Here is a 13,250-nt window from a genome sequence, read left to right as displayed (position 1 = left end):
CAAACGGAGCTACTGGCCATTTTCCCAGTATTAAATAATATATTTTTTTATGTGTAATAAACGTGATATTTTGCCGTTGTAGTTGTGATATGGATTGCTTTTATAAAGTCATTTTGTACTTTTTGATGCATGAAAGTTATGGCTGTGTGGACTTTCACTGGAGGGACAGAAATGATGAGAGAATATTAGAAATATCATCATTTGAATTGATCATTTAGAATTTTCATTTTAATTTTTGGGTGAAATAAATGTATTCTTTATGTGCTATAAAATGCAAACCTGTGAGAGAAGTGAATTCTAAAGACAATGTGTAAGACTTTGGGCTCTGTTTACACCTGGTATTAAGATGCGTTTTGTTGTTGTTGTTGTCGTTGTTGTACCACAAGCCTGGAAGGAAAGTACCATCATCCCATTACCAAAAAAGGCTCATGCTAAGGTGCTTGAGGACTGTAGACCAGTGGCTTTAACATCTGTGCTCTGCAAGTGTATGGAGAGAGTGGTTTGTCAGCAACTCTCCCATAGCCTGGAAATCCAGAGCTAAATCTGAAAGACTAATGGTCTGGCGTCGACTAATGAAAATCGTCCAGCTCGAGGGGCGGCACCAAGCACGCATTTGAAAATCTCACTGCACGCAACTGGATAACACTACGACCAATCACAACAAGTTATCGCTTAGCTACCAGCGGAGCTAACTGGTAGATTAGACTCTTACTGTATCCGGTCGGCAAAACAGCAAAAACGTCCTTCTTACAAAGGAACGATTCGAGCGCCGTCTTCTGTTCCTGTTTTAGATAAAAAGCCAAGTCTAACTCGTTCATTGTAGCGGCCAAAGCCGTTTCAAACAACTGGTGTTCATCCATAGCCATCTTGCAATGTTTACTAATGACTTCGACGTCACAGCGCTGTCGTCATCTGTTTAGCTCGCCTCTGGCCCGCCTATATCACATAACCCGATGTGATTGGTGCAGCTCGGATACAAGGGCATATTTAATGAGCATCATTACTCGACGCCAGAGTAACTCGCTGAGCAAATACAACTTGTGCTCTCGCGAGAACTCTGGATTTCCAGGGTAACAAAAGACCCAAGTTTGGTTTGAAGATGAAAAATGTACCAAGCACAATGTTCTCTCACCATTCCTGATTTCTAACACACACTCACAGCGTTCGGCTGGTCTTGCTGCTGTCAGAGCAGAAATGAAAGCTGATGCTCTTGATGTATTTCCGTCTTCTTTGGTCGCATTCATATGTAAATTGCATGAGCTTATTTGGTCCATTAGATCGAAAGCTCTGAAAAAGCCCCTACATTTACCCACACATAGACCCTTCCCTCGAAGAAATCAGGACAGAAGTGGTTGAAAGTGGACATTATAGATGGATTAAAACACCAGGTGTAAACAGGTCCACTTGTGATCCGATCGACCAAAACGCATCTTAATACCAGGAGTAAACAGAGCCTTTGTTGCTCACGCTTGTATGCTCCAATAATAGAAATCACATGAGACAGAGTCTGGAAAAGTATGTGATTGAATAAATAAGCCATCATTGGTGGGAGCATAAAAACAGCTCAACAAAACCACACTTTTCACATATTATTGGTGCATTTGCTAAAGAAAAAAAGGCAAGCTTTTTAAATATGTATACAGTATCAAAAAAACATGTTTTAAGAGTGGAATCAAGTCCACTCCAAAAAGAAGAACAGAGAAATGTGCATCAGGTGTTCTTTGCTTTTTTATGTTTTTAATCAATTTATGAAGCCACTGCAAACATTATCATTACATTGTTATATTATAATGCCATCATATTCTGTGCAGGCAATTAGCTTAATTCGCTGTAAATAGAAAAGCCTGACATTATCACTGCTAAATTCCTTCAAGTATTGTGGTATTCCTTCATGTTTCTCACTGACACGCACACAACTCGTGAAGATCGCGGCTTAAAGAAAATCCCGAGCTTCCCACTCTTATTTACGACATTGTGGTGGCGTTCATGTGCGTTCAACTCGTAAACACGATCTTTACGAGATGACCTGAACGCACCATAACACACAGTGTGTCATCAACACACGACAAGCCCCAAAACTCCAACTCTCTCCAAGGGACCGCAAGGTTTGTTGTGAAAAGACTGAAATATTTACTCTTTTTCAATAGCGGTGCTGAATTATTTCGAGAAGGGCTCCACTGCCCACTAAGACTCAACAGTGCGCCTGCAGGAGTGCGGATCACAGATGGCTGACGTGGGAAATGATCCTGTTGCCTTGGTGACCTGACAGTTATTGGAGGTTTTTCTGCAGGCGAGTCCAGAGTCCCACCAGGTGTCCGCTATTAAAGCTATAGGTCTAGATCCTGGAGCCCATTTATGGTGTTTAGTTATATCAAGTGGTCAATATGAGATTCAATGAGCAGATTTTTTTAGAGCATGCCATAAAACGTGAAAATAAACGTGTGATAAAACCAGTTTTGGAGAACAGATTCAATGATAGCATCTCTTCCCGCTACAGATGGTAAAGTGAAGAACGTTGACCAATATGGAAATACTCATTATTTTTCATAGCCTATTGAATATTGCTGGAAACCTTGCCGCCGGCTCCATTCGGGACATGCAGATCCTCTGAATTACGGACACATTATCTCCAAAGGAAGCTTGGTGTTTTAGGTTATCGTGCTTGAGATGTTTCACTGAGATTTCGGGACAGAACAGGCTATAAAATAAAATTATTTCTGATTAACCTGTTAACAATGTTACGAAATATTAATTTGTGTTTGGGGGAAATGTCCTGTTATACACACGAAATGTCCCTCCTGGTAGAAACAAAAATGTGTATATTGACAGACATATTTATATAACTATTGCCAACTGAGAAAACTAGAAAACTATTACAATTAAGAATGAATTGAGGTAGTTATATTACAAAAATTAACTACAACATCATAATTAGATAGATAGATAGATAGATAGATAGATAGATAGATAGATAGATAGATAGATAGATAGATAGATAGATGGTTTTTTTTACTATCATTGAGATACTATTATAGTTATGAATACTTTGAATCTTTTTTTATATACTTTTCTTTTTCATTTTAAAGCTTTAATTTTGATGTGTGTTTTTGTTATTTTTAATATGTCTATAATACAGTGGTTCCCAAACCTGTCCTGCCGGCACCCCAACACTGCACGTTTTCTTTGTCTCCCTAATCAAACACACCTGATTCAACTCATCAGCTCATTATCACATGGGTTAATGAGCTGATGAGTTGAATCAGGTGTTTGATTAGGGAGACAAAGAAAATGTGCAGTGTTGGGGTGCCGGCAGGACAGGTTTGGGAACCACTGCTATAATATATAGTTTTTATAAATTTTATTGTTGTTTTAATTATTTTAGCACACCATGTTAAAGTAAATAAAAATGAGAAATACTGCCTTGGCAACTAGTTGAAATAAAATAAGTTATATGTTTTTTATTTTATTTCAAGTAACAAAAAAATATGTATATATATTTATATTTATTTATATATTTATATATTTATCCATATATATATATATATATATATATATATATATATATATATACACATGCATACATACATTTACATAAACACACACATATATATATATATATATATATATATATATATATATATATGTGTGTGTTTATGTAAATGTATGTATGCATGTGTATGTGTGTATATATATATATATATATATATATATATATATATATATATATATACACAGTGAGGAAAATAAGTATTTGAACACCCTGCTATTTTGCAAGTTCTCCCACTTGGAAATCATAAAGGGGTCTGAAATTGTCATCGTAGGTGCATGTCCACTGTGAGAGACATAATCTAAAAAAAAAATCCAGAAATCACAATATATGATTTTTTAACTATTTATTTGTATGATACAGCTGCAAATAAGTATTTGAACACCTGTCTATCAGCTAGAATTCTGACCCTCAAAGACCTGTTAGTCTGCCTTTAAAATGTCCACCTCCACTCCATTTATTATCCTCAATTAGATGCACCTGTTTGAGGTCGTTAGCTGCATAAAGACACCTGTCCACCCCATACAATCAGTAAGAATCCAACTACTAACATGGCCAAGACCAAAGAGCTGTCCAAAGACACTAGAGACAAAATTGTACACCTCCACAAGGCTGGAAAGGGCTACGGGGAAATTGCCAAGCAGCTTGGTGAAAAAAGGTCCACTGTTGGAGCAATCATTAGAAAATGGAAGAAGCTAAACATGACTGTCAATCTCCCTCGGACTGGGGCTCCATGCAAGATCTCACCTCGTGGGGTCTCAATGATCCTAAGAAAGGTGAGAAATCAGCCCAGAACTACACGGGAGGAGCTGGTCAATGACCTGAAAAGAGCTGGGACCACCGTTTCCAAGGTTACTGTTGGTAATACACTAAGACGTCATGGTTTGAAATCATGCATGGCACAGAAGGTTCCCCTGCTTAAACCAGCACATGTCAAGGCCCGTCTTAAGTTTGCCAATGACCATTTGGATGATCCAGAGGAGTCATGGGAGAAAGTCATGTGGTGAGATGAGACCAAAATAGAACTTTTTGGTCATAATTCCACTAAACGTGTTTGGAGGAAGAAGAATGATGAGTACCATCCCAAGAACACCATCCCTACTGTGAAGCATGGGGGTGGTAGCATCATGCTTTGGGGGTGTTTTTCTGCACATGGGACAGGGCGACTGCACTGTATTAAGGAGAGGATGACCGGGGCCATGTATTGCGAGATTTTGGGGAACAACCTCCTTCCCTCAGTTAGAGCATTGAAGATGGGTCGAGGCTGGGTCTTCTAACATGACAATGACCCGAAGCACACAGCCAGGATAACCAAGGAGTGGCTCTGTAAGAAGCATATCAAGGTTCTGGCGTGGCCTAGCCAGTCTCCAGACCTAAACCCAATAGAGAATCTTTGGAGGGAGCTCAAACTCCGTGTTTCTCAGCGACAGCCCAGAAACCTGACTGATCTAGAGAAGATCTGTGTGGAGGAGTGGGCCAAAATCCCTCCTGCAGTGTGTGCAAACCTGGTGAAAAACTACAGGAAACGTCTGACCTCTGTAATTGCAAACAAAGGCTACTGTACCAAATATTAACATTGATTTTCTCAGGTGTTCAAATACTTATTTGCAGCTGTATCATACAAATAAATAGTTAAAAAATCATATATTGTGATTTCTGGATTTTTTTTTTAGATTATGTCTCTCACAGTGGACATGCACCTACGATGACAATTTCAGACCCCTCCATGATTTCTAAGTGGGAGAACTTGCAAAATAGCAGGGTGTTCAAATACTTATTTTCCTCACTGTGTATATATATATATATATATATAAAAAAATTAGGCTTATTAGTTTAAATCTGAAACCATATACTGTATATATATATATAAATTGTAATATATTAAAATCAATATGATTTTAATGGTTCTGAACGTTTTGTTGCAAGAATCAGTGTGAAATTAAAATACAAGTCCAAGATTTGAGTATGTATTCTAGTATATTTAAAAATGTATTTTACCTTTCTGTCATTTGTTTCAGCATGTACGCCGTCAATATCTCCCTGTAATTAAAATAATTAAATCAACACAAGAACAAATCAACTGAAGGGAATTGGAAAGATGTAAAAAAGGAGTAAAATATGACGTGACTCACATCGTGTACAGGATAGGCCTCAGTGTAAACGCCACTGCCGAGGAGACTGCTGATTCCTGTCCACACCAAACACAAGCGCTTCACAGTTAGCTTTATTAAACACAGAGTACAATACAATCAACCAGTCACTGTCCTTGGATATTATGGGACGGTTTTGAAGGCCGCGTTGTGTTGTTGAAATTCTGGTACACACTTTACACAACTAAAGGCCCCAATATACATCAGGCGAAATCAAAGAACGAACCGGTGTGACGTAATTTAGAACAAAATCAGGCCAAAAGTTCATTTCAGGAGTTTGAAACCACTTGCCAAAGCAAACTTTCCGCTGAGGCTCCGCCTTCTTTTACGTGGAAATCTTCTCTGGTTCTTTTCTTTTGTTCAGTAAGTAAAATCATAAACACTTGAGAGCCGCTTTATAGCAGAAACTGAAGTTGTAATTCTACTTGAATAAGAAACTGACACTGTTTTTCATGTTTAATACTGTAAAGCTGCTTGATTTCAAGCAATCTATTGTATAAAGTGCTATATAAATAAGCGTGACGTGATTGGAGAGCTGAATTGCAGAGCTGGTGCAAAACCCGGCTGGGACGTGCTTACAGCTCAAAGTCTACTTATTTTATTTTATTATTATTATTATTTGCGAAACATACAGAGATGACATGTTTAATTATGACATACAACATTGTATACAATATACAAAATGTATTAACAATCTGTTCAATGTCATCAGAATACTAATGAGAAAAGAACAATGAGCTGAAAACTAAAATAAATGAAAAAGAACATGAGGGAAAGATGTTAATCTATACATTAGTTACATTGTACAAATGTTGTCATGTTATGTTTAAACAAGTTTCATAAGAAATGTTAGGTAGTGCATGGTCCAAAGATGAGATGGCAAGTTTTAAAGTTGAGACACTCACTTACAGATATATAACAGATATAATTTTCTTTGTATAAAATGTATATTTATTTGCAACAGTTATGTAAACAGCAATAATAAGATATTTCTGGTAATAACAGCTATTCGGCTGATGGACACGGTGTTGCGTTGTCATGGGAACATCCCAGGTGAGAATAATGAGCGTTGTCTTTCGTCGCTCCCTTCATCAAGTGCGATCCAAACGGCTACATAATGGCACACAAGTGCCCTGCTCACTGCAAAGTCCCACTTCAAGGGCTCTGCCGTCTGCTATCCCTGTTTTAGGGATGCTCACGAGCAAGAAGCACGTCCCAGCCGGGTTCGTCACTTATTGGCGTCCCCTGGAAACGTTTCCCTTGTGGTCTGTGCTATTTACAGCGCGTTTCTGTATTTGGTTGTGTTGCGAGTATTTGGAGCACATGTGCGTTGTGAAACTGATGAAGATGTTTTCTTAAAGGGATATTTCACCGCTGGAAAGATGAATGTGTATTTAAATTGGGTCATTTATACCCTGGAAATCCAGAGTTCTCGTGAGAGGACAAGTTGAATTTGCTCAGCGAGTTTACTCTGGCGTAGAGTAATGATGCTCATTAAATATGCCCCTCGATCTGAGCTGCACCAATCACATCGGGTTATCTGATATAGTTAGGCCAGAGGGATATTCGCTGTGACGTCGAAGTCACTAGTAAACATTGCAAGATGGCTATGGATGAACACCAGTTGTTTGAAACGGCTTTGGTCGCTACAATGAACGAGTTAGACTTGGCTTTTTATCTAAAAGAGGAACAGAAGACGGCGCTCGAATCGTTCCTTTGCAAGAAGGCCGTTTTTGCTGTTTTGCCGACCGGATACGGCAAGAGTCTAATCTACCAGTTAGCTCCGCTGGTAGCTAAGAGATAACTTGTTGTGATTGGTCGTTGTGTTATCCAGTTGCGTGCAGTGAGATTTTCAAATGCATGCTTGGTGCCGCCCCTCGAGCTGGCCGATTTTCATTAGTCGACGCCAGACCATTAGTCTTTCAAATTTAGGTCTGGATTTCCAGGCTAGGTCATTTATGCAGTAGAAATGTGAAATTATTTTAGAAGTTGGTGCCTTCTAGACTGAGAAAAGCCAGAAAATGTATTTTTGGCTCATGTGGATGAAAGACAACAACTCCCAGAATGCACTTGCTTCGCTGCCCTACGAGGCCACGCCTAAGCCACGCCTACCGGTTACAGAGGGCAGTATCAGAAGAAATGATACAACTAGGCTACTAGTCGACTCGAAACTGAAAAGATGGCGTTTTATCGTGAGATCCCCCTATGGGCGGGTTGAACACATGCGGGACGAGCTCCTCCTACTGGCTGGAGTCTCTCGCCTCTGGACAGAAAAGCCTCTGATGAGCTAAATGACGATTTTGGGTCATCTAAGGTTTTTTTCCAGACACACAATACAGAAATCTCTCGTCTCAGGGGGACATGAGGGAGGGAAGCACGGTCATTCGAAAATACTACCGGGTTTCTACTGATACAAAGCTCAATGCTAATCGGTGAAGTATCCATTTCATTTGCGGGTGTTTTTCTGTTTGCATGCGTTTTCTTCAGTTGCAGCGCGTTGAGCTCTCTCGGCCACCGTACTATTGACAAGTTGATTAGGTACACTTCATTTCCTTGTTACAATGTAATTATACATTTAAGCACTGGGTAATATTAAATGTACTTACTATATTAGGGTTTGGTTCAAGGTTAGTGTATATAATTGTAATCACGCACAATTTACTGTTATTACTATAGTAGGTACACATGTAGCATATAAAGGACTGTAAATTAAAGTGATTTTTCAAAACATTTCAACAAACAACATGGTGGATTTTGCAATAGTTTGTCTATCAGAAGTAATAATAAGATGAAACTTACCCATGATATACTTAGCCCGTGTGCATTTTGTCCGTTTTAAAATTTCATACACCTGTTGATGATTAATAAATAGGTTTATAAAAGATGATTATAAACAAAAATTATTAGAAATAGTATTCACTGATTGGTGATATTAGACTCGAAATGAAACTAACATGACAACTAGATGAGTAAAGTTTGATGACAAACTTTGTTGTTGGCTTGACAAAAAAGTTTGAAGATTTTACTCAGAGGTCAATAAAATGTTAACATGTTCTAACACATTGCTAACATGTTTTAACAAGTTGCTAACTTAATTTAACACATTGTTAACATGTTTTAGCACGTTGCAGGCATGTTTCTACCATGAATCAGCATATTGCTGACATGTTTTAACATGTTGCTAACATGATTTAACAGGTCAATCTGCCTTAGTATGGTGTTAGAATGTTGCTAGCATAATTTAGCACATTGTTAACATGTTTTAGCATGTTGCTAACATGATTTAACATATTTCTAGCATCTTTCTACAAATAGATACAGGTTAAATAATCAGAAAGAGTTCATGTTTGAAAGTTTTGACCCCCGTCAATGACAGTCTTTGGGATTTTTCGTAGTGTTGATTGTCCGATCAGTTAGAAAAGATTAGCAATCCGAGTCAAAACAGTCTGAAGGTCTGACATGAGTTTTCTGGTCACAGCTAGAATGTTTTGAGCCGCATTCATTTTACAATATTGGTCTCAGAAGAAGAAGAAGTAGATCAGTATGTTAGCTTTGTCAAGCCAATGTGACAAAATGTCAGACGATCAAAGTTCTTAATATCATTCAATACCTTTAAGAGACCAAAAATAGCCACACACAAAAAAAAAGAAAAAAAAAAGTCCTGCTGCCAAAAATCAATATGAGGTTAAACAGCATTTTAAGAGGCAGCTGACAGATCAAGTGACTGAAATTATTGTCCACAAAAAGAACAAATTTGACGTCATTGACATTTTGGTGTGGAGACACAAAGGCCCTTTTGCTAATCAAATCAGGGGATAAATGACATCAGGTCTCAAATGTCACGTCACTGACTGGATGGGCTTTTCACAAGAGACTGGTACTTACTATTGAGCTCCTGGTTTTGCTGTTGAAGAAGGAGTTTCTGTCTGATAAATCAAAGCTGTGAAAAGAGACCAAAAGTCATTTCATTCAATGTTTTGTGCCTCTGAATTCAATTTTACAGGCAATAACATACCATGGGACTGTAAAACTGAAGCACATTTAAGGGCCGTTCACACAGAATGCATTTTTCCATTTACCACTGTGCTACTTTTCCCGTTTTTCAATGTAAACGCGCGTTATACGGACGTCTTTAACCGTTTTACTAACGTCTTTTGCATCCCCCAGAATATTTTGTTGTATGAATATCTGAACATGCAATAAATCAAAAGAAAGAACAGACCCTCTGTTTTTAAACAACAACAACAAAAAAGTTTTATTCTAGCTTTCAACACTTGAATGTGCTTTAAAAAAAAGGCAACATTTTGAGCAAAAATCACATTTATGTCAAAGACTAATACTAAATCAGATTCGGCACGATGATTAAAACACAGATGGAGTAGATCGAGTCCATCAACACCCCAAAGCTTCACAGTCCTACAGCTCGTCCTGGGTCACATTTCATTCAGTAACATTAGGCAGTTTTGATTTATATGCTGTTTAATGTTGATGATCACATTATTTTACATATGCATATGCTTACATAAGCTGTCGCTTGTTTCTGCAACTTCTTCGCATGTGTTTTGATCAGGAGATTCTGTACTCTTTCAGAAGATGCGTAATAGCGCCCCCTACCGTACAACAGTGAAAACACGGAAAGCCGAAAATTTTCGTCAATGGCCGGGAAAGAGTTAACAGCAAAAATGCATTCTGTGTGAACCACTCCTTACAATACACTGCATTTCAGAGGATTATTAAAGAGCATCCTTTATATTTCACTACATTAGCTTCACCAGAAATGTGAACGTTTCTAACAATCAAGTCTTTTTGACTACTGACATTTGGCAAAATCATCTGTTATGATTTTCATTCATTCAAGTCTTTGTAGAATGTAAGGAATAGATAATTTACAACAGTTGGCAAAACTCTCTGAGGTCACCCTAAACATGATCTTAGTATGGCCGCGAATGACCACAGACTTACAGATGCCGTTTTTCTCGTGAGAACGGGTAGGAGAGGTGTTTCTCATTTTCCGTTCGGCTGTCCACAACTTTAGGTTGCAAGGGTGCAGTGACTTTCTGTATGAACATGTTGACCTTCTCCGCAATGCCGCTTCCATGACTGACTTCATATTTCTGAAAATGACATGACAGCACATCAGTGTACGTCACGTGTGTATGAGTACACAGATTCTATTACAGATCACTTTACAAGATTGAAGAACAAATACCTTTATTGTTGGCATTTTGAGCTTCATAAACTCAGCTTCCCGACAAAGAACTTCCCAAGGCGCATGTATCTTTACGAATCCCACATCTGGGATTTTAGTCTGAAAAACAAAGATGAACAAACATGGCCTCAGCATATGAACATAACACTGCTCTACCAAAGACTTTAGATATACAAAGATGGTGCATTCATATTACTGTGAATGGAAGAAAGTGCAATGCGCAATATGGCGGAATAAGTCCCGCCTTCTAAATAAAAGAGCCAATCACTGATTGGTAAAGTCATTGTGGCACTGCAGCATTGAAGGTCCAGCCTGAAAAGTGCTGGGGTTTTTTTGTCATGATTTGAGGGTTTTGAAACTAAATTTATGAGATCAGATTTCATTAGTGATTTCAAATATGAAATTTAATCTTAAGCTTGGTGAACAGCTTTGGAGAATTTGATGATTTTCCATTCAAAGAGATAGAAGCTGTACGGGCACAGGGTCGTCACTAGTGGGGTGAAAGGTGGTGACAATTATGGTCACAAAATCCAGCAGTTATACTATATAGCATTCAGGCGGCAGTGCCTGAATGTCGGGGAAAAGAAAACATAAATCAGTGTACAGTTGTTGTATCCCAGTCGATCAAGACGTTCTTAAAGACAGCTTGTATTGTTATTTCGCTGGGAATAAGAAAACTACGGTCTACAGCCTGTCGGGTAGGCTACTGTTACTTTTCATTATCGGTGCGCACCACAATCGACCGAATGATTACGTGGTCAAAATTCCTGTCTTTTTACACTATTGTAATAATAATAATAATAAATAATAATAAGTTGTATTTATATAGCGCCTTTTTTAGGGGTCAAGGACGCTTTACAATGAACAAGCAACAATAATGGCAATAGACAATAATAACAAACAAAACAACAGTAAGTAGATGATAGTAAAAGTACTGTAAAGCAGAATTATGTATTATGTATTGTAAATATAGAGTTAAAAAAGAGTCACGACGCATCGCATTATGCACCGGACCTGCCGGCTGATGATGTATTTCATTACATCAAGAAAACACGAATACAACACACTGCACTTGGATGAATACATTTATTCGATTTATTTAATAATATTACCAGCTCCATATTATCTTTATTAAAAAATAAGACAATAAATGATTTTATTTTTAAAATTTGAATCCTCTAGCTATACGAATCCCCAAATCCTCTAGCTATACGGGCCTGTACGGGCATGACTGAAATAGCTGCCCGAGAGGCGTTTCAAAGTGACATGACTTGTCTTAAAAGGAATTTAGCTCTACTCTCAGTATTAAAAATCACTGTGGGAAAGATGGTGATATCTGCAGATATTAATGTTACAGCAAATGTAACTGGCTTTCTGCATTTTCAGAAGAAAATGCGAGAGGTGTTTGCATGTGCAAAAGGTGCGTTGCTTACTGGCCCACAGCAAGTTAAAGAGCCCACCGGCAAGTGTCTATGATATTCAGACCCCTGCGTAATGGTCGGGTCCGTTTTTCAATCTTAGCGCCAGATTCACTAAACAGGGCAAATTAGCATGAGCACGCAATCCCACAAAAGTGCAGATGGGAGTGAAAAGTTCTGCGCTACTTCTACTATCTACTGACGACACAGATTAAAGAAGTCAGAAGTCAGGATCGGATCATTTCCATAATGACCAATACAATCTACCAAGAGCAGCGCAAATTAGTGTCTGGTTTAAGACAAGCTTTTTGGGGGTGTTAAATAATGGCAAAAAACAGTAAATTGACTAGAGCAAACCTTAGTAAATCATTTAAATATTCTCCCATAAACTCTGTGTCTGAAAGGGAAACTCCTACAAATGCATATGCAATAATAAGGTCAGCCGCAAAAATAACCCTGTCCACGCCTTTAAATGCTAATTTTCTTCAGTAAATCCTAACAGTCGGTTTTTAACACCAAAAGAGTGGTGCAAGCTGTTAGTAAATCTGGTCCTAAGTCTGGATTTTTTTCAGTATGGTAGGGCAATATTCCCAAGAAAGTAATAACACAGCTCTTTTGACCAAGCTACAAAATTGTAGGCATCATTCATGTCTGTACGTCAAACAGTGTGAGATTAGTTATACAATTAAAACAGTATTTATTTCTTGGGTTAGACTAGAGGTTTGTTCAAATCCATAACCCCAAGTATGAGAGATATTAATAATGAATGATGCTTGTCATAGAGTAATGTGAAAGATAAGAAACAAGCAAACCATTCAGAAATGATTCACGAAATGAACAACATATTTTTACTAGTTTAACACACAAGGGGCTGGATTCACAGACAGGGCTTAGGTTAAGCCAGGATTAGGCCTTAGTTCAATTAG

At 38.1% G+C, this 13,250-nt stretch overlaps 1 protein-coding gene across 5 annotated transcripts in view; it reads right to left on the bottom strand.

Moving 5' to 3' along the window:
• ano1a (anoctamin 1, calcium activated chloride channel a) overlaps positions 1-13,250 on the bottom strand; it is an 86,705-nt gene that overhangs the window by 29,161 nt on the left and 44,294 nt on the right. For all 5 annotated transcript variants that reach the window (XM_084108464.1, XM_084108463.1, XM_084108462.1 and 2 more), the window contains exons 4-9: positions 10,907-11,005; positions 10,660-10,811; positions 9,583-9,637; positions 8,497-8,548; positions 5,680-5,735; positions 5,546-5,587 (exon numbers count right to left, since the gene is read on the bottom strand). In XM_084108464.1, coding sequence (XP_083964590.1) covers positions 5,546-5,587; positions 5,680-5,735; positions 8,497-8,548; positions 9,583-9,637; positions 10,660-10,811; positions 10,907-11,005 — 456 coding nt within the window. The remainder of the gene's footprint in view (positions 1-5,545; positions 5,588-5,679; positions 5,736-8,496; positions 8,549-9,582; positions 9,638-10,659; positions 10,812-10,906; positions 11,006-13,250) is intronic.

This window comes from Abramis brama (assembly GCF_963993115.1).
Source record: "Abramis brama genome assembly, chromosome: 3".
NCBI classification, from domain to species: domain Eukaryota; kingdom Metazoa; phylum Chordata; class Actinopteri; order Cypriniformes; family Leuciscidae; genus Abramis; species Abramis brama.
Note: the sequence above shows the minus strand (reverse complement) of the source record. Positions and strands in the feature narration are given on the sequence as shown.